The following is a 24,229-nucleotide window of genomic DNA, read 5'->3' as shown; positions in this document are numbered from 1 at the left end:
AAATGGCCAAGTCCAAGAACCACACCGCGTGAGTAGCAGTAATCTGGAGCATGCACGGGATAATGCTGACGGCAGGCACAACCAGACCCGCAAGGGTGAGTATCGGCAGAATATCGCGATAGGAGATGGGTGAAGGAGGATAGGGGAGGGGAGAGGGGATGGAGAGGGTGTGGACAAGTGGACGGTGGTGTGGACAAGGTGGACGGTGGTGTGGACAGCAGTGTCCGGCTCAGACGGGGTGCTGCGTGCCATTACACGTCCAGCGGATCCAGTGTGCGCGAGCCATGTTGCCAACAACCAACTCGGACAAAGGCGCTAACCCCAGCCCACCGTAACGGCATCACGCGCGTTCCCGGCCAGCGCTACTCGTACAAGTCGCTCAAGGGCGTTGACCCGAAGGTGTGTACTGCGACCTCTCGAGAGGAATGTATGCTGACTTGCGCTCTTCGATTCACTCCTACTCAATCCACCTACCCGCGTCCTCTTGCCCAACACATTCACGAACCCCCCGTTCTGTCGACCTACCCCTCCCCCACCTGCCCCACGCCATTAACGCCCAACCCCTTGACGCCTACCACCAACCCACTCACACACGACACGTCGCTCTCCACCCACAGTTCCGCCGCAACGCCAAGTACGCTTCGCAGGGCACCCAGAAGGCCGTTGCTGCCGCCAAGAAGGCGTCGGCATAAGCGTCTGTAGCGTTGCAGTGTACTATCATTTCATGCGGGATGAGACCATTGGCCTAGACTCTGCTCTAACTGCATCCAAAGAAAGAAGACCGTGACAATTAACATTACTCTTAACTAATCTATCATCTATCTAGAACTTGGGGTTGATCAACACGGCCACCTCGTGCGCGCCCTTCTTGATCGAGCTGCCAGCCACAAGGAGAATGACCCCAAGTTTGCGGGGCACGAAGATGGCTGCCTGGACGATGAGCCATACAATCCAGTAAACTATGACCCCAACACCTCCAAACACCTTTTCGACGACCTCGAGAGCGACCTTGTGCAGGGCGCGGAGAGCACCCCAAATCTGCCTCGGCAAGTCGATAATGGCGGAAATCAAGGCCGTGAAGGCGTTGAGCAGGTCTCGGAAGGTGACGTTTCTCGCACGGCTGATGAGCGAAATAACAGCCATGGCGGCGGTATGGAGAAGGGCAATAGGTTGAGCGAGGAGGCTAGTTAAAGCGCGTCCGATCGCTGTGGTGGACGTCTTGAGCCAGTTCCCAACAATCACGAGAGCGGAGGGAATGGCGCGGATACATCGCCAGAGCCAGCGCCCGATATCAAGCATAAACGCCGCCATGTCCTTGGCCCGCCTCTTCGTCCATTTCGCGAACGCCTTGGATGTGCGCCACATGGCCCCCGGAGCCGCAGCGATCTTACGTCCACACCACCGCCCTGCCTTGGCCGCCGCCTTGACCTGCTTGCCAACCCAGTGTGGAGTGGCCTTGATCATCTGCCACACCGCCAGCGAGAGCTTCTTGAGGAGGGCGGCGAGCGCCGTCCCCGCCCTAACTAGGGCGTCCGGTAAACGCTTAAGCCCTACAAGCAAGTGCTCCCCCGCCACCTTCAAGTGGTGTGGCAAGCGAATCATCTCGCGCCCAATCTTGACCCCGAGTCTTCCCAACGCCTGGCCCGTGTCCATCAAGCTGCGGCCAATAGCTTTGGCTAGAGGTTTGGGTAGGTCCCAGATGAAAAACTTAGGGAGTGACCAGGCGAAGAACTTGACGAAGATGTAGATGCCGTATCCGGTCATCTTGGCGTGATGCACGGCCTTTTCGCTATGGTGTTTCCAACGCCGCCATTCACCTCCTCGCCGAGAAGGGAGAGCGTCAACTAGGTTCCTATGCCCCGCAGCGGAGGCCAGTCGAAGCGCAATCTGTCCGTCTGGGGCTATAACTGAATCATCAGCCTCAGCATCCATGAGGAGTCGGAGCATGGCCAGGTGACCACCCTCGGCACACAACATGAGTGGGGTGCGGTTCAATTCTGGGGGACACGAGGAGTATTTCTTCTCCCGCCACAGTGGGAGGCGAGTCCGCCGCTGTTCGGGAAGATTCACGTCGGCCCCGAGGTCGAGCAGGAGTTTTGCCATGAACAGATTCTCGGCGCGCACAGCGTCGGCGAGAGGCGTCTTGCCGTTAATGTCGGGGACGTCGGGTGAGACTATGCCGCGCTGGACCATGGCTTGGACCAATTCCGTGTTCTTGTCGCCAATGGCTTTGTGGAAGGCATCGATGATGGATACGCGAAGGGTGGGAGATGTAGTGCTCTCAGCGTAAGTGCCTTCGGGAAGGTGGTAGGTGGTGATGGGAAGGCCCGGGATTGAGGCCATCTCGTCGAGCGAGAGATGGGCTTCGTCGTAGTTGGGGGTATCTTTGTCGTCATGGTGTTCGCGGACGGCCGCTGCGAAGGCATCGTCGAATTGGTTGGTGAGGAACTCGTCGGGAGTGATTGGCATGGTGGGGGGTTGGGGCGAGGGTGAGGGGGAGGTGAGGAGGACTGGTGTTCAGTAAGAGAGTGAGAGTGAGAGCGTGTCTGTTGCCTTGTGTCTTGGGTCACTTGTGCCCTGTGTCGATTAGTGCGACGACAGTAGAGTGGACAGATGAGATGCCATCCATCATCTGTCAGTTGTTGTTATATCCCTTCTCGGCCCTATCCAGAAGCCGAGGTAATGCATAACCCCACCGCACCTCTGCAAGGACATGTGTCCGTGCGCAGTGGCTGTGTGTGAAGATCTGGGGTATGAAAGTGGGGCATGACAGTGGGGCATGCAAGTGGGGCATGTAAGTGGTTGTCGAGGCTGTGTCAACAAAAGAAGAAGAGCGCGTCGACGTGTCGCGATATCAGAATCAGTCATCAATGCTTGTTGTGGGGAAGGTTATGATGTATGATGAATTAGTTGGGAGGAGTCACGGGACGATACACGCTCATTCCCGACCGTTTAGCACCGCCCCCTATTCATGTTTCTTGTCCAAGTACAACGTACAACATACCCTTGCCTCTCTCCCCCTCTCCTTCTTGATGGTATGCTCACATCATACCTCCACAAACAGTCTGGCCGGGTGTCACCATTTGGCTCGTCGCCACCAACAAAGGTACCCGGATATCCCATATCCCACTTGCGCGCAATTTAGAGGCAAGCCATAGGCGCAGGAACGGAAGGAGCGCTAGTGCAGCGGTAGCGCGGCGCGCTTCTCCCTCCCCTCCCCTCCCCTCCCCTTCCTTCCCTTCCCTTCCCTCCCCTCCCTTCCTTCCTTCCCTTTCCCTACGCGCTACAAGTCGCGCGTTCGACCCCACCTCAGGATGTTATACACCAAGTTGTTCCTGCTGAAACGCACCAGTACTCCGCGTACACGGTAGAGAAACGGGATTCTGATGAGGTATGGTGGTTATTTTGGCTGTGCATAGCATTCAACATCATCAAGCATGCAGCATGTAACATGGAGATGAGATGCATTGCATGAGCATGTAGCATGGAGATGAGATGCATTGGAAACTACAGGCCACTATGCCACTACGCATGCTTGGTCGGCTCGGCGCCCTCCTCAATAAGCTGCAACATCCTATCTCGCACCCGCACATATCCCTTCCAGTACCGCGTCCACTCGTCTCCCCTCCCAATCGCGTCTTCCTCCCCAAACCCAGCAGCTGGGGTCTGTCCCTCCTCGGCCGCCGAAAGTGTCATCGCACGCTCATAGCTCTCGGCGGCGTGTTCGAGCCTGTGCAGCGCCTCGGATTTCTCTTTACCAGCTGCCGAGCGTTCCAATAGAGCCGCTTCGGTGAAGTAGGCCTCGGCGCCAGTGGTCAACGTATCGCGGACGAGGCGTTTCGCGGGTTGAATGCAGGGGTTCTCGCGGGGTTGGGAGAGTGCAGTGGGGAGGGTAGGGTTGAGGATTGCGAGGACGACTTCGCTCTCGTCGGCCGATTGGGCGGACATCTCGAGCGGGTATCCCACGACTCCTTGGGCGTGCTTCACGCTCGCGGAGTGGAGGGTTAAGAGGGCGCGACGCTGGGCTTGCCATAGCGATTGAAGGCCCGAGGCGCCCTGTCCAGGTCCGGGGATGGAGGGCTTGACTGATGGAAGGAGGTCGAGGGCGGTGTCTTGGACGGCCGCAGCGGTGGGGAGCGCACCGGCCTGTGCGGACGCCGCCGATGCCGAGACGAGGATCGACACGGCGGCGCGAAGGACTGGCGCTGGCAGGGTGGGAGCCGGAGTGGCGGACGCGGATGGGGTGGGGTCCGGAGTGGCAGTGGGAGAAGCCGGGGAGCTTCCAAATGACCACCAAGCCTTGCTCTGCTTGCTCATGCTCTTGCTGCTCTTGACGGCCTTCGGGACCGCTGGAAGCGCCATATCGGCCCGCTCAAGTCCCCACGTCCACCACGCCCATGCCTCCTCGGGCTCTCCTGCGCGCTGCGCCAGATCACCAAGCTTATGAGCGAGTCGCATAGCCCTGGCAGCGCGGACAGGACCCCCCACGTCGCGCAAATAAGCGGTCGCAACACGGGCATACAACTCGCGCGCGTGGTCGAGCGTATCGACTCCCATACGCTCAAGCACGCCAGCCTTGAGCGACAGGAGATCGAGCGCGGTATCATCGGCTTGGGACGCCTTCAGTCCGGCTGGACCAGGCTCACGTAATCCGGGGAGGTTGGGGGGAAAGGTGATGCCTTTCTGTTCTGCCACTCGAATCGCCGCATCGATATATTCGTCGGCCAGCTCGTAGCCCCGGTCGACGCGGTTGACCGAACTCCCAATCATGCCCTTTCGGAACTCGGGATGACGAGAAATCGTTCCACCCGAATCACCGGCTCCCCATTCCCAGCAGATCCAGGCGCCACGGAGAGCGTGCCGGCCCTTCCAGCCCAAGCGCCGGTCTGTACCCCCCTTTGCACCGCCGGTCCAGGATTGGTTCTCGTCGGCCCATGCGTATTCGTCTCCTTCTAAGGCGTGAGAGGGAGGGGCGAGGCATACACGCTCGACGTAGGCGTGCATTCCCTCAAAGCCGAGGTAGGCTGTTACACCAAGGCCGAGGGTGCCGTAAATTATGTATTTGATTGTGCGGCCAATCAAGTTTACAGTGTAGGCCGCTGGTTCGGCGTAGTCCTCGCGCGGCATGTCGGGGGGCATGGGGATGGGTTTTTGCGGAAGGCTGGAGGCTGCGCGGACTGATCCGGCGACGAGAGGACGCAGAGCGCCACGCCGTACGGCGAGGCGGCTTGTCGAAACGGGACGCAGCATCGCGTCCAGTGTTACAGAGCTCGGTGGGATGAGCCTCGTTGATGATGGAGCGATGACGAAAACAATTCCACCAATCTCAGTCTCAAATCATCGCCGCCGCTGCGTCACTGGTGGAGGCCCTCCACCCGTGACTCACATGCAAACATGTGTATGCGCGCCCTCCCTTCTACCTAGTTACATAGTAAATGCTAGCAAAGTGCCGAGTACAGTATGCATTGATACACGACTGCTATACCCTGGTTACAACTTGAACGCCCCTTAGGAACCCGTGTCGCTTCGCGGCCTTACTTTTACGCTGTCCCAATTTCACGCTTCGTATTGGCTAGATTCGGTCGGGCCGACCTCGACTTTTGCTCCTCGAAGGCCCCCGACCACCGGCCCCGGCACGCCCTCGAGCCGGCGCATTCTCATCCACCACATCCAGCTCGAACCCGAGTGTCGGTGGCCGGCTCGAAGCATCCCGCGGTGGCGTGTGAGCACCACTGTGCACGCCCGAAGGGATGCCCGAGCCGGGAGGTGTCCCCTCGTACCGCGCGTGTGCGGCCTGTGCCTCCCACCAACCGGCCGTGCCGGGCACAGCCACCTCGCGCGCGATCGAACGTCCGCGCCGCTGCTCTGCGCCACTGAGTGGACGGGCGGGGCGCGAGCTGGGCGAGCGGCTCGCTGTGCCAGCCGCACGCTCGCCCGACCCGGCTGACGACCCGGGCGTTCTGTGCTCGCGCTGGGCACTGCGGCCCCTGGTGATCATCATGCCGTCCAGTTCGGCCGCCAGCGCCTCGGGATGCGCCATGCGCATGCTGCCCGGGCGCGAGGGCGTCCCAGGTTTTCTCGGGCCGCTCTGCGAGCGCGAGCGATGGCCGTCCTGCGTGTGTAGGAACTGGCCGCGGTCTTCGTGGCTCTCGTGTCGCATGTGAGACGAGGGGCGAGAACGAGAGCGCCCGCGCCGCGCCCCTTCATGGTGCGGGTGCATCGGCGAGTCGCTAACGGAGCGCCGTCCGTGGTCTGAGATGCGTGCACGCGAGCGTGAGCGACTCTTCGTACGCACTTCGCGCCAGCCAGTCACAGCGTCACATTCGCACACGCGCCGAATGTCCCACCGTCGCGTGGGGTCGCGTGTGAGCGTGCCGTGTAGGACCTCCAGCCATTCGTGGCTGACATAGGGGTCCTCCCAGTTGCCGCGGAGGATCTTCATCTGGAGTCGGGGGTCGAACGAGTCGTTGAACGGCAGGCGCCCAGTAAGCAGGGCGTGCAGGATGATACCGAGAGCCCAGATGTCCTGGCTCAGCGCAGGCCGAGATGGGGGAGCGTTCAGGAGCTCGGGGGAGGCATAAGGTAACGAGGCGGACGGGCATGGCTGGTTCACTGGCTTGATGACCTCGGAGGTGGCAAGTGTGTCGCGTCGCCGAGCGGGCGAGGCGGAAGGGTTCCGTGGCGAGTCAGGTGCAGAGACCAAGCGCCCACGCGCCTGTAAATGGGCGGGTAGGTTGGACGGGCGGTTAGCAGGCGAAGGCCCGCGCTTGGGATGCTGGTCGTCGATGATGTGCGACATGCCAAAGTCGCCTACGTACACGTGACCTGCGGTGTCCACCAGGAAGTTCTCGAGCTTGAGGTCCCCGTGCATCATATGACCTCTGAACCCTTCAAAGCCCTCGTGCAGTGCCGCCACAGCCACCACACACCCGGGGAACCACTTGCGCGCTGTGCTCTCGCTTCCTCCTTCGATGCGAAGAATGTCGAGCAGACTACCCTGTAAGAGGGGCATGATCATAAACGTCGCGTAGTCGGTGCGCTTCATCTCGATCAGGGGCAAGATGGAAGGGTGTGAGGGCAGCGACTGCCAGATGCGGATCTCGTCCTCGAAGCGCGCGGCCGAGCCCGACTCGTCGCTGATGTCATCGCGTGTAACAATCTTGCACGCGAACACCTTGCCGGTCGTGATGTGTGTCGCAGACCGCACAGTGCTAAAGCCTCCACGGGCTAGCACTTTACCAAGGGTATAATCTAGGACGCGTGCACCCTGGGCGTCGCACGCGAGCTCGGAAGGCCCAGATGACACTGAGGAGAATGCCTGGAGGAATGCGGATGCGGGCGAAAACGCGCTAGACACCGTGCTCCCGGGTGAGGGCGGGCAGTTCGGATCAATCGTAATGGGGGGGACGGGGCCTGGGTCGCTCTTGTATGACAGAGCGGGTGACCACGGATGCATCGGCGGAGGTGGTCTGGCATGGTGGGAAAAGAGTGGGTGGCGAGCGGCGGCAGGCGGAATATACGCCGATTCGGAGGAGGGCGGCGACTGGAGCCCTGCACCAGCGGCAGCGAACGACAGCGGGCCATCGCTGCGCGGCGGGTTCTTCATGCTCTGCGAGCGACCCAGCTGGTGATGGCTTGCATCATGCTGTTCGTCTGAGGCCTTGGACGCCGGGGCCCCAGCGGGGGGCCGAGCACCGTGGAAAGATTGGCCAGCGTTGACGGCGGCGAAGAAGCTGGCTGCGGGGGAGGCCAGACGTGGCCGCTGCCCATTCTGCGGGGCCGCGTGGTCCATACTGAGAATGTCAGATACGGGGGAGGAATGGGGAGGGGTTGTTGGGGGAATTGTTGTGAGTGGCTGGTTAGCAACGAGTTGGTGTGGGAGAGGGTGACGACGGTGACGACGGTCGAGATGCGGAAGATGAAGAGTAGGTGGAGATGGCGGTGGCGGCGACTTACGAAATGCTAGCCTTTGTGTGACGAGTGGAATCAAGGATCGTGTATGATAAGTGCCTCTTGAAAGAGATTGCGATGTGTGTGGAGACTGTCGATGTGTAGATGTGTAGATGTGTAGAGGGAGATGGAAGCGATGAAGAAGAATGACAGATGCGTGGAGAACGATTATACTTGTTTGATTAGTATTCTGTTGTATTAGTGATATGGTTATTGTAGTTCTCTCCACCATGTCCGGGGTCCCAAGGCTGATTTTGGTTCCGTTATGATAGTGGTCAGCTGTGGTTGGTTAAACCGCCGGCAATGCCGTCACTTGACCTCCCTTCCTTGCAAAGACAAACATACTAACCAGTGTGCCTGACCCTTCACTCTTCACTCCTGTCAAAGAGCGGCTACCAAGTTCCGACACCTGCTCGGCGCCTACCCCCCGCGCCCACATTCAAAGCCAAAAGTTGCCCATGGCTTGAGCGCTGCCACATTCGCCACGATTTTCTAGACGACTTTGGAGCCGAAAGATTCCAACGGCAAGCTGATCACGTTTCATGCTGATCGATGATCAGATCAGCCGAAGATGACCGAGAATCCCTAAGAAACGGATCGGCATGATCGGAAGGGTAGCCCGACCCACTTTTAAAGAGTTTCAAAACCCAAACAACAATCAAAATAAAATACATTCACATATCCGATGCACTCCGATGCTATACAAATGCACACACCTGTGGACGGAACTCGTTTCCGTAGCTGCTCCAGTGCCCTACAACTACCTCCTGGGACCGCGCAACGCCTCCCGCTCGCGCCGGCCCTCCTTCCTCACCTCGGTCAAAGCCTTACGCCCGGCCTCTCGCGCCCGCTGCAGCTCCAAAAACGCCGCATAACTCCATGTGAGGTCTCGCGCGCCCCGCTGCCCCTCAGGCCCAATCTGCTCGCTCATCCTTCCGCCCGGCATCGTGCGAGCAGCCTTGATAATGAAGGCGTCGGCGACTCGGCCGAGGGCGGCGAGGGAGCGTTCAAGGCCTTGGCCCTGCACCCCCAGGTCGGCCCAAATCGCCGCTTCAGTTACCTCGCCGGTTTCTGCCAACGCTCTCTGGGCTCGGTACAGTGTGGTCGCGACAGCAAAGGTCGTGATATACCATGGATTACCGCCTGTGAAACCCACACCGTCGTATATGTCCTCTGCGTAGCGGCCGACGAGCCAGCCGTCCGTCCAGTTACCGGTATTTTGGGGATACAGTCCTTCAAATGAGAGGACGTATGAGCCCAAGGTGTCGAGGATGGACGGATGGCTTGGGTCGAGGTCCTCGATTTCGTTTCCCCCTCCAGTGTGAAGTGAGGCGAGGAGGATGGCGGCGTCCAAGCCTGTCCTGGGACCAGGGTGGTCTGTCGCCCGCCACTCTCCATTATGATAGCTCCTGATCTGCTGACCGACGCGCTCAGCTTGGTCGGCGTAGAACGCGCTAGCGTGGTTGTCGCCCAAACGGGCCGCGAGGCCTGCACCCGCCTGCAACGCTCGACGCGCGACAGCGTCCGTCCAAAGGTGGTGTGCGTCCACTTCCTCCCAGAGGTCAAAAGACGCCTTGTACCAGCTATTGGCGACTTCCTCAAGGTCGTTCTTCACAACGGATCCGGGACGTCGTAAGGAATCGGGATCATAAAGCGACTCGCGGACGTATGCGAGATCAGTAGGAAATCCGCGGTCCAGCAGCCAATGGGCGTACGGGATGAGGGCGAGGGCGCGTAGTGCCGGCCCATCGCGCTGTGGCCTCCCCCATGAGCCAGTGAATGCGGAGCCTGAGACGTCAAACTTGGGCTCAGACAGGCCGCCAGTCCACAGGTCTCCTGACGGATTGGGGTTTGATTGAATCCGGGCTTGGAACGTGGCGTAGGAGCGTACCAAGCCCTCCAGGAGGGGATGGGATGCTTTGTGCGCCCGTTGTAGTGGCGCGTCGGACGACCAGCGCGCGTCCCAGGGAATGAGGTAGGATTCGGGGAGGAATTGGGACAGTAGGGAGGAGATGGTCAGCGCCGCGTCGCGTGTCCATGTGTACTGGCGTCAGATTCAGATTGTTTGGCTCCAGACTTACAAAGTAGTCCGGCTCGTCATCTGCTCCTGTACTTGGGCTGGCGATCACCACACCGTCTGGGACGCCGGCTACAGGGCCGATATTATCGAGGACGCGTTTATACGCGAACTGCGCCTCATCCTGGATCCATTTATCGAGCTTGGCAGTCGATGGTGAATAGGGGAGGGTGGGATGGGTGGGGCGGGACGGCTTGAAGCCGCGAATTTGGCTAGGCAAAGGTAGGCCGCCGAGAATTAGAGGCGCTAGGACGGCGCCCGAGACCAGAAGAACGAGGAGAACAAGGCATGTCCATGGGCAGCGTGATTCCCCTTGATCAGTAGTGATGAAGCGCGGTGGTGGTGGCAAGAGCTCCTTCTCGTATCGCCTATTGCGAGCAAAGGCAGCGACCCAATCGGCCTCACTCATTGCGTTGATGCTTCTACTGGCACGCTCGGTGGCCCATGCTACCATTAGCTGGGTAGCTCGATATGACGTGGACTCACTATCTCGATGAACCACGGTCGGGTAGACACTCTCAATGTCCTCGCCGTGACCGGCTAGCCAGAAGCGCGCACGGCGGTGCTTGCGCATGGTCGATGGAGCAGTGGAAAGATGTTTGGGATGGGACATGGAGATCGGGACTGGGATTGGGATTGAGATGGGGATTGGAGGTGCGGGTGCGAGGGCGGTGAAGGGGGCGTGTGCGCGCTCTTCATTGACAGAGACTGAGGCTGGGCGTCGCCGTCGTCGTAAGCGAGGAGGCGATCGAGGGGGACAAGGAGAACAAGGAGAACACGGTGAATGTAAGGACGAATGGGAATGTGAGTTTGATGTAGTTCTTTTGTGGCGCTGAGAATCCTTGTTCAACATGGTCAATGACCAAGATGAGTAAAAAGGAAGGGACGTTAACAAATGACTAATGACACGTCCAATGTAATAGCGGGAAGTCTATTCTGAATGTCGGCAACTTGACACTTAGTATTGCTAACTCCCCGAGACACCACGACACCGCGACACCGCGACACCGCGACACTGCGACACTGGTAAGATCGGACTCACACATGCCCGGATGCACAGTGCAAAGTGTCCTGGTCTAACCTCCAGGCGTCTCAAGTTCCAAGGTGAGATTTGGCTACGGGACTAGGCCGACTAGGATTAGTTGGCCCTGGGTTCCTCGGTTACTCCCCTTTGGCCCCTTTAGCCTACGGTCTCTATCTATTAGGTGCTTAAAGTCAATTCACATACCTTACCCCGCATAACTGGTGGCCCCAGATTCTCCAGATTCTCCAGATTCCTGACCTATCCCAAAAGATCAAAATGCGGTACCCACCCAGCTCCGGCCGGTCACTCCACCCTCCAACCTCCCGGTCCAAACTTGTTTCAGTTTTCGGTTCGTGTGCACATGCCACGAATATTCTGTTGCTGTTCGCTCCACATTCGGCGCCAGTTTCATCCAAACTCCAGTCGCTGGCTCCCCTCGCAACGGGTGCCGATCGTACAACATGCATTGACACCTACGTCGACTCGCTCGAGTGGCAGTCCATGACATCCTCGCCCTCCTCAACGAACCGCTTAAGCTCCTTACGCCACGGGTCCCAAGCCCCGCCATACTTCTTGAGAAGCCCGCCAAGCTCGGCCCGCTGCTCAGTAATAACCTCTGGAATGTGGTCGTCCTTGCTAACCGTCCAAACATCGTTGAACATTTCCGACAACTTGGGCTTTGGCAACTTTTCGGAACGCGAAAACGTCTTGAGTACCGCCTTCTTGTTTGCGATGAAGGCTTCCTTCTCCTCGGCCTCGGTCCACCATCCCTGGTGAACGAGCCACGCACGCATACGCGCAATAGGGTTGTCGACAACGTTCCACTCCTGCACTTCCTCGGCAGGACGGTACTTGCTCGAGTCGTCCGAGGTCGAGTGGTGACCGATACGGTAGGTCATGGCTTCGACGAGGACACCCTTCTTGCCTTCGACGGCACGACGACGAGCCTCACGAACAGCAGAGAGGACAGCGAGAGCGTCGTTGCCATCCACACGGATGGTGTCAAGACCGTAGGCGGGTCCACGAGAGGCAATGCCGTCACCAGCGTACTGGTCAACTACAGGAGTCGAAATGGCGAAACCGTTGTTACGGCAGAACCAGACGATTGGACCACCAAGCGTAGAGTTGATGTTGAGGGCGGCGTGGAAGTCACCTTCGGATGCGGCACCGTCACCAAAGTAACAAATGACGCAGTCACCCTCACGCTCGGGGTCCGTCTTGATGGCGTACGCGGCGCCGGCGGCCTGGGGAAGCTGCGTGGCCAGCGGAGAGGTGACAGTGTGGACGCCAAGGTCGGGGGCAGAGTAGTGCACAGGCATCATGCGGCCCTTGGTGCTGTCGTCCTCAACGTTACCGAAGCACTGGGCCATCATGCGGTCCAGGCTGAAGCCGCGGTAGAGTAGCGCGGCCTGCTCGCGGTACTGCATGAACATTTCGTCGTTCTCGTGCATCGCAGCCGCAGAGGCAACCACTGCCGCCTCCTCGCCGGCGCACTGCATGTAGAACGAAATGCGACCCTGCCGCTGCGACTGGTACAGAATATTGTCGACGACGGGGACGAGAATCATGGTGCGGTAGCTCGAGTCAGTAGAGTTTTTAATCCTCAACTTACATCCTAAGCGCCTCCTCCTTGGTGAGCTCGGGCATGACGGCGTCCTTGACGGGCCGGCCCTCCTCGTCGAGCACACGGTAAGTGGGGATAGTGTTTGCGACAGCGTTGAAGAAGCCCTGGTCGGCAGTCCACCACGACTCGTGCGCACCGCGACGCAGAGGCGACATGCTCTGAATACGCTTCGAGACCGCAGCGTGGCCTCCGGGAACGTAGGCCGGTCCCCGGTCCTGGCTCGGGTCATCGGCACTGTGCCTCCCACGCGAGTGGGGTCCAAGGAGGGGAGTAAAGGCCGGCACGGGGGTAGGGTTGGGCAGAGGCGTGCTCGTCGCAGTCTGGTGGACTGCTGGAACGTCGGGAGGCGGACCCGTGATCTGAGGTCGTTAGTCACATCTCGCGAATCTCTGATGGGTTTGGGGTTACTCACGAGGGTCGCCCGCCCAAGAATGCCGACGGGGAGGCGCTGGACGCGTCGAGTGAGCATGATGAGTGGTGAAGAGGGATGTACAACGACGATACCAGGACAAGTTGACCAGTCTCAAGTCTGAAGTGATGTCTTGAAAGATGGATTCATGCACCGAGTGGACGGCGTCATGATGAGTGCCGGACCCAGGCCGGTGCAAGCTCCGACCGGAACACACACTTTGTCAGTCACCTGCTCGCTTTCAACTTCCGCCCCTTCAAAAGCGGGGACTCCACATTTCAGTGAATGCCGACATGTGACCGATCGACCCGACCCCACTCGTGTTCCTCCTGTTCCTCCTGTTCCTTCTGTTCCTTTGTTAATCCTATTCCTCTGGTTCATCTGGTTCATCTGGTTCATCTGGTTCTTTTAACGCGGCTCAGATATGTCAGATGTGAGGTGGCGTTTGATCTCACAGTGACAATATGGCGCATGGCTCGGTTACAAATCTACCGACTATCGTGTTCAAGTCGATACGTTTGGCTCATGATGAAATCATCACATATCCATACTAGTTCGCGTACAAACTAACTTCACGTCGCGCCAACTGGTGAAACATGTCACACCGTGCCAGACGGTATATACAACAAACAAGATACACTACAACCTCAACCCTCCTTCTCAGCCGTCTCAGCATGCATAGACGCAACGCCGCCAGCAATCACGCCGCCAACCACGAGGACGAGCACCAGGCCCACGAGCATCATCCAGCGCAGTGAGCGCCGCTGCGTCTGATGGCCGAGGAGCGGCTGCCGCTCCGCATCTTGTACCGGAAGGGCCACGCGCTCGTCCTGTGGGCTGTTGGTGAGGCAGTCGAGGTCCGAGCAGCATTGGGGCGCGTCGTCGCGGAAGGGGTCGGCGCTCGCCTCCTTCTTGGGGCTGGTCCTCTTGGGAGGTGAGGGGTAGTCTGAGGGCTTTATGGAGGTCATGACTCGGACAGGGTAGGGCGAGGATGCGGAGGGGCGGCGACCCGTCGACATGCGCCGCCCCGAGGGCTCGGAGAAGGTGAGAGAAGTCATGATGACGCTTGGCTAGGTGTTGGTTTGAGTTTGTCTTGTGTGTGGTCGTAAAAGTCGTACAGGTCGTGAGTGTGGAGAATGAGGACAATGAGGAGGATGAGAGGTATGAATGAGAGACGTAGGTCTATTCTAGGTCAAGCCAAGTGGTGATACAGACGCGCACCATATAACCTCGGTGTGGCGTTTGTTAGCCTCATAGGATGAGGTTGCTAATGCCATGAGACCTAAAGAGTAGACCAAATACGTGACGTGACGTTCCAAAGTTGATAGTGTATAGGGTCCCCCGCGGTACTATCCCTGGTGCCTCCGAATGATTCCTTGATCCCTGAAACTATGCAGTCATTGCACGTGGCGGCAGCAGGTGCCACAAACACGTGGAGTTGAAATTACCGAGTGATAAGGTGAGATTGACACGTGTGGCTTTTACCTCGTGTTGCATATCCCACCCCCAAGGTTCATGACCCCTGAAGCGCGTTGTCTGATTTTGCAGTGATTTGGAGGTGTAGCGTGGCAGGGGCAGGCAGGCCCGGGCCCAGAGGGGGGGCAAGAGGAGTCTCTACGTGGAAAGAATATCTACTGCAACTATAGTTGTAGCGCCAACTGCAATCTCTCTTTCTCAACCACCACAAACAACACAAATCATCAAAAATGTCCACCGCTGAGCAGACCTACATCATGATCAAGTAAGTACGCCCTCCCAATCCGCACACATGGTGCACACTTGCGCCCGTCTCCTCGGCCTCGGCCGCTCTTCGCATCGCGGTCCATCGCCCAAAGACATGTCCTAACCCCAGGCCCGACGGCGTCCAGCGCGGCCTCGTCGGCGAGATCATTGCCCGCTTCGAGAAGCGCGGCTTCAAGCTCGTCGCCCTCAAGCTCGCTACCCCCTCCAAGGAGCACCTCGAGGCCCACTACGCCGACCTCTCGTCCAAGCCCTTCTTCCCCTCGCTCATCAAGTACATGCTTTCGGGCCCCGTCGTCTGCATGGTTTGGGAGGGCCTTGACGCCGTCAAGACTGGCCGTGCCATGCTTGGCGCCACCAACCCCCTCGCTTCGGCTCCCGGCACCATCCGTGGCGACTACGCCCTCCAGACCGGCGCCAACGTCTGCCACGGCTCGGACACGGTCGAGAACGGCCAGAAGGAGATCCAGCTCTGGTTCCCCGAGGGCATTGCCCAGTACAAGCTCTCGTCGGCTGACTGGGTCTACGAGTCGTAATTGCGTCCAACCCCGGATGATCATTATGTGGCCGTTGTAGCACGTTATTAGATGCACACTGGTCTATATCTATACCCCTGCCGTCGTGTCGGCGTGTCTACCTGTCGCTGTGTATATCTGTTGTCGTGTGTTGACTGTGTGCTCGCCTTTGCCTGGCTGCTGGCTGCTGGCTGCTGGCTGGCATGGCTGACCGTACTATTATTTTGCTTGAACTTTTCGCACCATGTAGTGTGCCGAGCGCCGATCGCAATGACGCGTGGAATTATGTAATATTGTCAGAACAGCGGAGTCGGACATGTCCGCCATCAGGAACCGATTCAATCTGCCAAGCGCCATTCCGGCCCCCGAACGAGGCACAACAGAATCAAATCTTGGGTCGCTTGAGTCGGCTCTGTTGATGAGGTGAGGTGAGCACATGCAGACTCGGGCCCACCTTCTCGACTCCATCATCATCATCAGCATCTCTCAGTCTCACTCTATCTTATCATCTGTCTCACCTAATGACCTTGCCTATCTTCTACATCACCTAGCTCTCTCGTTTCATCACCAGACCGCCATTGCCAAGCCTCACCCTCGCGTCCGTCGGCTACAATCCCATCTTAACCCACTTTTTGTTTGTGTTTTCTCCTCGTCACAATGGCGCGCAACGAGGACACGCCGCTCCCAAAACTACACCCGTCCGCGCCCGTGCTCAACGACATCGAGAGTGCCCCAGTTAGCAGGAGCGCCACTCCACCAGCGACCTCTCCCCCATCGCCCGTGTCGCCAACAAGAGATGGCAAGGACAAGGATAAACACGAGGACCGACGCGCGGGCAAGGTTGGCGGCGGGTTGACCGAGGGCGATGATGGTGCGTTTGGTTCTCCGGACCCGAAACGCTGACAGCAGAGGTTGCCGACCTGCCAAATAACAACTTGTTGATCGTCATGCCCTCGTGCGTGAGCCAGTGGACGCGCTGACCTCAGGCTCTGCCTCGTGCTCTTCCTCGCAGCGCTCGACCAGACTATTATCGCTACAGCACTCCCGACAATGATGGCGCAATTTAACGCCTCGCCGTCGCAGTATTCGTGGGTCATCACGGTAAGTACCGGAGTGGAGCCGGTGGCAGACCGGCTTTCCGGCCGAGATATGTGGCTCAGGTTGACGTCAGTCTTACCAGCTAGCCATGACACTACTCACTCCCATCAACGGACGAGTGTCCGACATTATCGGGCGCAAGCCGATGCTCTATGCGGCCATCGTGGTCTTCACCATCGCCTCTGCGCTCTGCGGTGCAGCCCAGAATATTGAGTGGCTAATCGTCTGTCGCGCGTTCCAGGGCCTGGGCGGCGGCACGATCATGGGCCTCGTGAGCATCATCGTGTCGGATATTGTGCCGCTCGAGAAACGCGGAAGCTACCAAGGCTTCATGGGTGCGAGTTGGGGCGTCGCTGCCGTCGTTGGACCCATCCTCGGCGGCGCATTCACCAATATGAGCCATTCGGGCTGGCGGTGGTGCTTCTTCATCAACCTCCCCACCGGAGGTGTGGCGTTTATTCTGCTCCTCCTCTATCTCAAGCTCAACAAGCCGCGGATTCACACATTCCGAGAACTTCAGCGGACGTTCGACTTCCTCGGTCTTTTCCTGATCATGATCGGCTCGTCCCTCCTCATTGTAGGGTTCAGTTTCGCCGCCGACCACGGATTCAACTACGTTCCAAGTATTGCCCTCATCGTCGCCGGTGCCGTGCTCTTCTGCGCCGCCGTCGTCAACTGCCTCGTCACGAAACGCACAGCCGTCATTCCAGCCGTAAGCACTTGATATATTTGACTGAGTTCTAACCCAAGCGCCTTTTCAAGACCCGCACGACGCTCTTCTACACCATCGCGAGTGCGCTGCACGCTGCCGCCTTTATTCCGTGCAACGTTGTCCTCCCTCAATTCTTCCAGGGCGTACACGGCGCCGACGCCTTGCAGGCCGGCATCCAGCTGCTGCCGTTTGCGATCTTTGTCTCTTGGTCAACAGTGGTGGCGGGCCAGATCCAGAGTCGGCTGCGTATCGTCCGCCCGGTCACCTGGCTCGGGTACGCGATTGGTGCACTTGGATTCGGGATAATGATTGGCTTCTGGAACTGGGATATCAAGCTCCCAATGCAGCACGGGACAAGTATCATCCCAGCTTTGGGCATCGGACTCTCCCTCCAATCCCCCATGCTTATCCTCCAGGCCGCCATGCCACTCAAGGACATGGCGGCAGTGACGTCGGTATGGGTCCTGACCCGCTCCATTGGCGGAAGTGTCGGCGTGTCGCTCTTCCAGGCCGTGCTGAACTCGGACATACGATCCGAGTTTGCCAAGGTTCATGCAAAGTGGGGACAAGGACCAGAAGTACCCACCTCTGTGGCCGGATACCATGCGATCCACGATATGCCAGACGGACCACTCAAGGTTGATGTCCTCCGAGCCTTCGCAAACAGTTTCAAGCCGTGCTGGATCATCGCACTGTCTTTGCTGGCGTTCTGCTTGGTTATCACTATTCCGACACGCGCATACTCGCTTAACCGGCCGCGCGGAGCTGCTGCCAAGGCTGGGACGGAGAGCCACGAGGGAGAGAGCCTGGAGGACTTTGAGCCCGAGGTAGATGGCGATTCCAAGATCATCCCCGACCCAGATCCGATCGAGGAAAAGGCCGATCCGTACAGCTTTGCGAGCACGCCGACCGCTATTGGGTCTTCTGCCGCGTCTACGGACAAGGAGCGTTCGTAATTGCGCAAACAGAATAGAGACGAGGCGGCGCTGTAGACCGGCATAACCATATGCACTATATTATTATCATCCAAGCATGGCCCACCGTGTGCCTGAATGTCGCGCAAGTAAGCTAACCTGTTAACCTGGATGAAGCCGTTTCGCAACCCTTCGTAAAGCTCTCAAAGTTCGCAAGTATGCATACAATAGAATCTAGCCGTATACTTTTAGATGGCTCCCAGGCCTAACTCTCAGCCAGTCGCTTAGTTGATAGAGACGAGCTTGACCTCAAACTTGAGCGTCGAGTTGGGGGGAATGCCGGGAATGCGCTGGGTGCCGTACGCGAGCTTGGCGGGGATGGTGAGGCAGCGCTCGCCACCGACAGCCATGCCGGCCAGACCCTGGTCCCAGCCCGAGATGACCTCGCCACGACCGAGGACGAACGAGAACGGCTTGCCGCTCGTGTTGGCGTCAAACTGCTTGCCGTTCTCGAGCTTGCCAATGTACCGCATACCCAAGCGCTTGCCGGCCTTGGCGACGGGGCCCGAACCGACCTTGACGTCCTCGATCACGAGGCCCGAAGGAAGAGTCTTCTGCTGGTTAGTCGTTGTACAAAGAGGTCGAGGAAGATGTAGATGTTAGGAGAAGGACACGACGTCTGCACCCAAGTGCATCGACTAAGTCTATTCCTTCTCCTCTACTTCTTGACGCGGCCATTGTTTGGTTGGTATTATGCCGCGCCTAGTTGTTCTTGTGCTTCTTGCTCACCTTCTTGCTGTCCTTCTTGGGCTCGACCTTGGCCTCCTTCTTGGCCTCCTTCTTAGGGGCGGGCGACTCTGTCTCGCCAGCCTCGAGCTTGGTCTTCTTGGCAAGCTTCTTCTTCTGCGACTTGGAGAGGTCGTCCCCCTTGGTGGGCGTAGCCTCAATCTCATCGGCCTTGCGCTTCTTGTCGGCCTTTGCAGACTTGGGCGTGTCGGCCTTGGCAGACTTGGGCGTGTCGGGCTTGTCGGCAACAACAGCGGCGAAAGACTTGGTCTTGGGCTTGGGCTTCTCGTCCTCGACAGCGGTGATCTTGCTGCCTGTCAGCGTGCCGGCAACTCGGTAACTAGGAAACTCACCCCTTGGGAGCCACCTCAATCTCCTCGTCAAACTCCTCGACGTCAAACTCGTCGTCCGAGTCGAGGTCGCTGAACTCGTCGCCCGACATGTCAGAGTCGTCCTCGTCGTCGCTCTCGCCACCCTGGTAGATGTAGTTGCCCATCAGGTGAACAGCGTTAGGCCCAACCGTCTCAAACACGACAACCTCGCCCTGGATAAAAGTGAGGTTGAGCTGCGCCTGCTCGATACGGCCGGGAGTGAGCGCGCAAAGAACAGTCTCCTCAAGCTGGTCAAAGTCGTCCTCGTCAGAGTCAATGTCCGAGTCGTCCTCGTCCATCTCGTTGGGACCGTCGCCCTCCTCAGAGTCCTCCTCGGGGATCTCGTCGTCCGACTCGTCGTCAGAGCCAACGACCATGTCGTCGTCAAAGTCCTCGTCGTCGTCGCTGTCCGTCATGTCATGGTTGATGGGGATGGGCGAGTGCGTCACCTTGACGACGGTACGGGCGTTCTCGTCAGCGAGCTCCTCGCCAAGAGCAGCGTTGGTGATCTGGAAGTCGCGGCGGATGTAGATGGGCACGCGCTCTCCGGGCATGAGGGTGAGGGACTGGCGTTAGCGGCAGAGTCGAGGAGACGGGGGCCCTCATGATCAAAGGTCGAGCTCTTAGGCCTTGTTTAGTCGCAGTCCCAGGATCGCTGGAACTGAAGAACCAGGCCCTGTTTGACACGCGCGATGCGCGCAAGTGTTCGGAGCGGCTGGAGCAAAGAGCAGACTTACCCAGAGGTTGAGCTGAAGGGTCGACATTTTTGACAGATTACGGTGATGGTGTTGTGTAGAGGGTTGAGAGATGAAGATGAACAAGGAGTTGTCAAGTGAAGATTTCCTGGGTGTTTTGAACTTTTGAACCCAAAGGTCCCCCTACCTTCCTTCCCTCTTTGATCAAGGAGCAACAACGTGCATCATACCAAGGCACTTGCCAGAATCAACTTTTCAGGAGTAGCGATTTAGCTCACACGTCATTCGGCACGTGGTGTTATCAACTGCCCTAACCCCTCACCCAAGTCCATTCAACTAGAACAGCTACAACTCGACGCCGAGCCGAGATTGTTGACATCTTCATCCCCGTCATCTCTGCCATGGCGCCACCACTTGCTACTGACGCTAAGCGCCTCCGCGTGAGCTCAATAGATTCCCATGATCAGCTGACTGTAGACCATGGTTATCGCGCTGCCTGTGCTTATTGTCACGTCCGCCATCTTGTACAGGCGAAGTGGGTATTCTACACCTTCCTTGGGCCTCGAACCGCTACCGGGCTCGTGAGCTGCTATGCCTCTGGCGTTTCTCTGACCCTTGGCAACCTTTGTCGCTTCTGAAACCCTGACAAGCCCAGCTGACCCCAGCGTTTATGGGCGAGAAGCAGCGACTCCTCCCCCGCCCCAATGATGTCCTCGACCAGCAGCGGAACGAGGACAGCTTCCTACATGGCCGCACCTCGATGGGTGGTGCTCCGTGGATCCGGCCGGGTAGCGACCAGCAGCCGAGGTGACGGATCTTTCCCCGCTCACCCATCTCTTGAATCAACTTGAAACCCCACATCGCACCACTCCAGCATAGCACCCATCAACTAGTAGCGAGGCACGCATTTTATATCTCTAAACGACCTAAGCCTTGGGGAGGACCTTGGTGCCGGGGAGGACGTAGGGGTTGAGCGAGTAGTTGCACTGGCGTTAGCGGTGGGAAGGGAGGACTGTGGAAGGAAGGGAAGACAGGGGAGGGAAGGTGTGAGTGCTGATGTGCATTTCTCTGGTTGTGCCAAGTCACGGCTGAGCCAGCTGTAGAGCACCAGCATCAAGTAACTGGATGGGTCACGCCGACACTCACGTTAGAGTACGCAACACCGGCGCCGAAGCTGCTGTTAGCTGGTGAAGGCAAACCGGAGCTTACCCAGTCGAGAGCGCGACGGGCCACCCGCGGCCTGTTGTCAGCTTGATTTGAAGCCACTCTAGCTGGACGTACGGCGGAAGATAAGGACGGACGCGACGACACCCACGCCGAAGCCAATGCCGGCGTTGACGAGGAGGTCCGCGAGCTGTGGTCAGCTGGTGTGCCGTGTCGGGGAATTCAAGTAAGCTAAGCGGTTGACAAGTTGAGAGCAGGAGGGAAAGCAGATAAGTCGAGATGGAGGGAGTGTTAGGAAGGCAGATGTGCCACAGCGAACGATCGAACGCAGTGACGGAGGCAAGGCGAGACAGACAGGGACAGGGGCTCGGCAAGTTGACCGGCAAGTCGTGCAGCTACGTCGTGGAGTACCGCACGGAGCAGCGTGATGCGCATCGCCTGAACCGGCCCTGCACCCGAGCCGGTATCCTCCGCCGTCTCCTGGGTCTCCGCGCCGCGCCGATCTCGTCCGCGAGCAAGGTGGGATGCGGGTGTCACCGGCCCGAGCGGGGAGCACGGATGATCGCCGATACGTCTCTCTAGGCCTTGCCGTCTGCATACCTCCGTCCCCGTCACCGTCCCGCGCGCCCTCGGCGCTGTACTTGTGGGAACGGTTCGGCTTCAAGTGTCGAACGCCTCTGACTTGGGTCCATACTCACGCAGTTGTCGAACTGGCGTTAGCTCCGTCTGCGAACATTTACACGGCAGCAAGCAGTCGAGCTCCAGGGGCAACTCGTCGGTCGGCCCACGCCGCCCAGCAGCATACCGAAGCTATCTCAGCTCCAGAGTCAAGATGTCAAGCTCCTGGAACCAGCTACGGGCTCCGAGCTTCTAGTTCCGAAACCTCCGAAGCTCCATTCTCATGCTCCTCTCGCGCACACGCACGTACCTTGCGGGCAATGATGTCCTCGGACCGAACGGCGGGGACGGGGACGGGGACGGGGACGACGACAGCGGCGGAGGGAGCGGGGGCGGACATTTTGGGCGTGTTGATGATCGTTGACAACTCTGGAGACGGTGGATGAACATCGCGTGGGAGTGAGCGAGTCCCAGCCAGGCGGAGGGGCGGGCCGGGGGAATGCGGACTTTGACGTTGTGGCGCGGGGACCCCGCAATCTGTGAGTGAATCCAACGTCCAACGTCCAGATAGTGTAGAGACAGATGCATGGGTTAGTGGGAGTAAGGCGATGCATGTAACAAGGCCAGGTATCAAGCATGTAGCCTGTTCGCAGCCGGAAAGGGGAGGTCGGATTATAGCATGGGAGGGTGAGGAATGGTATTGTAGTCTTGCCTCACCATGTGATCTCACAATGTCGGAACTGATCGTCGTCCCCTTCACGCATAGATCTATTCAAGACTGGATTGCCACAGACTACATGATCGTGGAGAGAGCGATGACTGTCGGGCCATGACTGACACTTCTCACCACATCACCCCACCTACAGTACATCCACCCTCACTTGCTTCCCCGCTCAAGCCTGCTGCCGCGTCCGTGCGGAGGGAAGAAGAGGGCGTTGCGACCATAGGACGGACAACGACACAACCAAACAATGAATACTCACCTCGTATACTCACTCGGTACCACCATTCTCCCCACCACTCCACAACTAGCAGTGAACACTAAGGCCGCAACCTGCGCTTCTGTGGCTCGACCAGGTCAAACACCTCGCACGTGTCTGGGCTTTCCTAGGCTCGCTCCGCCTCCCCATTCCCAACCCTAGCCCCCCAAGCTAAACCGACCCCACCCCACCCTTCCCCGGCAATGAAGCTTGACGTGGACGTCGATACCGTCCAGCACCTCGTGACCCGCGCCGAGGTGTCGCCCAACATCTTCCGCACGTACCTCCCTCTACAAGCTGACAGCAGAAACATACACCGTCGTCGCGGCCTGTCTCTTCATCCCCATAACCGGGGCGATCTGGCACACCCCGTATATCCGTGACGCCTTTGTTGGGCCCAAGGTCTTTGTGATTTTCACTCACGAGATGTTCCACGTCCTAATGGGCGTGCTATGCGGGGGGAGGCTACAAGCCTTCGTAATCGACCCAAACTTGGGTGGATATACTGGCATCTCTGGGCTGAAGCGTACCCTCCCCCGCCTTCCCGATCCGCATACTATCCTAACGGCGGAACAGCTGTACTGGTCTCCGAGTGGTGTGGCGACGCTCGTCGCAGGACCGATCGGAAGCGCCGTCGTCGGGTTCCTCTATATCGTGAGTTGTCTGGAACACATCTGACTCAGTTCGCGGGGTTCGATATCGTCGCGTCCAAAATAGCAAGCTTTACCATTGCCCTGGGGCTGCTCGTTGCTGGGTGGTATGGCCTGCATTGGATCACGTATGTCAGCGTGGTATGCTCCGAGGCCGTGCTTGTTGGAATGTGGTTCGGATCACACGGCAGCGCGCTCCGTTTCCTAGGTGAGCTTAACGATGGATCAGCTCACGCCGGTACTCTTCTTCGGTATGCTCCACTCCAATCAAGCTAACACAGGCGTAAACCACCTCTTCTACTCGCTGTGGGATTACCTCGAAGAGACAGTGTTTGGCAAGACCAACCCGTCTGACTGCCATGAGCTGCAGCGTCACCTCGGGGTACCGGCTGAAACGTGGCTCGCTCTCATCTTCCTCTTTGAGGCGCTCGTCTTCATGGCGGCCATCATGGCTGGCATCGTCGTGTTCAAGGTGCGCCCACCCACCTTTTGGGCAAGTACCTAACGCCAGAAAACACCAGAACAGATGTATGCCGACGCGTGAGTTTGACGCAAAGCAGAACTGACCCCAGCGCTGGTTTCCTCCCGACTTAGTCTGTTTGTATGGCGTATGGATGAGGCATGCAATTCTAGATAACGTCAGTCAGTCGCCTGCGTCATCGGAAATGGAGCGGCCATGAGCTTATCGATCATTGACCATTCGTCTTGGTGCCTGCATCTGCATCTGCATCTACATCCGCATCCGCAGATGCAGATGCAGATGCGGTCCGGTTTTGGCCATGAGGCTATGCATTTTTGGACCATACTACTACTACTTGGCCATGCTTTGGCATCAGAGACCTAGTCCTGGCTGGACTAGGTCTGGCGTAGTTTCGGCCGATCGAACGATGCTGACCTGAGCG

The 24,229-nt window shown here is 58.5% G+C and overlaps 11 protein-coding genes across 11 annotated transcripts; 4 read left to right on the top strand and 7 right to left on the bottom strand.

Moving 5' to 3' along the window:
- Positions 1-822: 822 nt before the first annotated feature.
- Positions 823-2,469, bottom strand: CcaverHIS019_0206920 (uncharacterized protein; the record flags this gene model as incomplete). The annotated part of the gene is made up of 1 exon (XM_060597732.1): positions 823-2,469. One exon carries the CDS (start codon positions 2,467-2,469, stop codon positions 823-825), a length of 1,647 nt encoding a protein of 548 aa, XP_060454596.1.
- A 1,056-nt stretch (positions 2,470-3,525) lies between these two features.
- Positions 3,526-5,250, bottom strand: CcaverHIS019_0206910 (uncharacterized protein; the record flags this gene model as incomplete). Its single annotated transcript, XM_060597731.1, has 1 exon — positions 3,526-5,250. One exon carries the CDS (start codon positions 5,248-5,250, stop codon positions 3,526-3,528), a length of 1,725 nt encoding a protein of 574 aa, XP_060454595.1.
- Positions 5,251-5,572: 322 nt separating this feature from the next.
- CcaverHIS019_0206900 (uncharacterized protein) lies at positions 5,573-10,601 on the bottom strand (the record flags this gene model as incomplete). Its single annotated transcript, XM_060597730.1, has 5 exons — positions 5,573-7,793; positions 7,957-7,967; positions 8,765-9,994; positions 10,032-10,474; positions 10,514-10,601. 5 exons carry the CDS (start codon positions 10,599-10,601, stop codon positions 5,573-5,575), a joined length of 3,993 nt encoding a protein of 1,330 aa, XP_060454594.1.
- A 923-nt stretch (positions 10,602-11,524) lies between these two features.
- Positions 11,525-13,144, bottom strand: CcaverHIS019_0206890 (uncharacterized protein; the record flags this gene model as incomplete). Its single annotated transcript, XM_060597729.1, has 3 exons — positions 11,525-12,629; positions 12,664-13,034; positions 13,088-13,144. 3 exons carry the CDS (start codon positions 13,142-13,144, stop codon positions 11,525-11,527), a joined length of 1,533 nt encoding a protein of 510 aa, XP_060454593.1.
- A 587-nt stretch (positions 13,145-13,731) lies between these two features.
- CcaverHIS019_0206880 (uncharacterized protein) lies at positions 13,732-14,142 on the bottom strand (the record flags this gene model as incomplete). The annotated part of the gene is made up of 1 exon (XM_060597728.1): positions 13,732-14,142. The coding sequence occupies one exon, from the start codon at positions 14,140-14,142 to the stop codon at positions 13,732-13,734; it is 411 nt and encodes a 136-aa protein (XP_060454592.1).
- A 648-nt stretch (positions 14,143-14,790) lies between these two features.
- ndk1 (uncharacterized protein) lies at positions 14,791-15,360 on the top strand (the record flags this gene model as incomplete). The annotated part of the gene is made up of 2 exons (XM_060597727.1): positions 14,791-14,825; positions 14,937-15,360. The coding sequence occupies 2 exons, from the start codon at positions 14,791-14,793 to the stop codon at positions 15,358-15,360; spliced, it is 459 nt and encodes a 152-aa protein (XP_060454591.1).
- A 636-nt stretch (positions 15,361-15,996) lies between these two features.
- Positions 15,997-18,105, top strand: CcaverHIS019_0206860 (uncharacterized protein; the record flags this gene model as incomplete). The annotated part of the gene is made up of 5 exons (XM_060597726.1): positions 15,997-16,210; positions 16,249-16,294; positions 16,326-16,440; positions 16,511-17,149; positions 17,188-18,105. 5 exons carry the CDS (start codon positions 15,997-15,999, stop codon positions 18,103-18,105), a joined length of 1,932 nt encoding a protein of 643 aa, XP_060454590.1.
- Positions 18,106-18,347: 242 nt separating this feature from the next.
- FPR3 (uncharacterized protein) lies at positions 18,348-19,984 on the bottom strand (the record flags this gene model as incomplete). The annotated part of the gene is made up of 4 exons (XM_060597725.1): positions 18,348-18,677; positions 18,853-19,159; positions 19,203-19,786; positions 19,958-19,984. The coding sequence occupies 4 exons, from the start codon at positions 19,982-19,984 to the stop codon at positions 18,348-18,350; spliced, it is 1,248 nt and encodes a 415-aa protein (XP_060454589.1).
- A 332-nt stretch (positions 19,985-20,316) lies between these two features.
- Positions 20,317-20,726, top strand: CcaverHIS019_0206840 (uncharacterized protein; the record flags this gene model as incomplete). The annotated part of the gene is made up of 3 exons (XM_060597724.1): positions 20,317-20,355; positions 20,393-20,450; positions 20,581-20,726. 3 exons carry the CDS (start codon positions 20,317-20,319, stop codon positions 20,724-20,726), a joined length of 243 nt encoding a protein of 80 aa, XP_060454588.1.
- A 115-nt stretch (positions 20,727-20,841) lies between these two features.
- Positions 20,842-22,097, bottom strand: CcaverHIS019_0206830 (uncharacterized protein; the record flags this gene model as incomplete). Its single annotated transcript, XM_060597722.1, has 6 exons — positions 20,842-20,901; positions 21,062-21,089; positions 21,125-21,155; positions 21,197-21,269; positions 21,778-21,789; positions 22,008-22,097. The coding sequence occupies 6 exons, from the start codon at positions 22,095-22,097 to the stop codon at positions 20,842-20,844; spliced, it is 294 nt and encodes a 97-aa protein (XP_060454587.1).
- Positions 22,098-23,103: 1,006 nt separating this feature from the next.
- Positions 23,104-23,921, top strand: CcaverHIS019_0206820 (uncharacterized protein; the record flags this gene model as incomplete). The annotated part of the gene is made up of 5 exons (XM_060597721.1): positions 23,104-23,331; positions 23,361-23,535; positions 23,609-23,799; positions 23,839-23,867; positions 23,900-23,921. The coding sequence occupies 5 exons, from the start codon at positions 23,104-23,106 to the stop codon at positions 23,919-23,921; spliced, it is 645 nt and encodes a 214-aa protein (XP_060454586.1).
- Between the last annotated feature and the right edge of the window lie 308 nt (positions 23,922-24,229).

Source organism: Cutaneotrichosporon cavernicola, assembly GCF_030864355.1.
Source record: "Cutaneotrichosporon cavernicola HIS019 DNA, chromosome: 2".
NCBI classification, from domain to species: Eukaryota; Fungi; Basidiomycota; class Tremellomycetes; order Trichosporonales; family Trichosporonaceae; genus Cutaneotrichosporon; species Cutaneotrichosporon cavernicola.
Note: the sequence above shows the minus strand (reverse complement) of the source record. Positions and strands in the feature narration are given on the sequence as shown.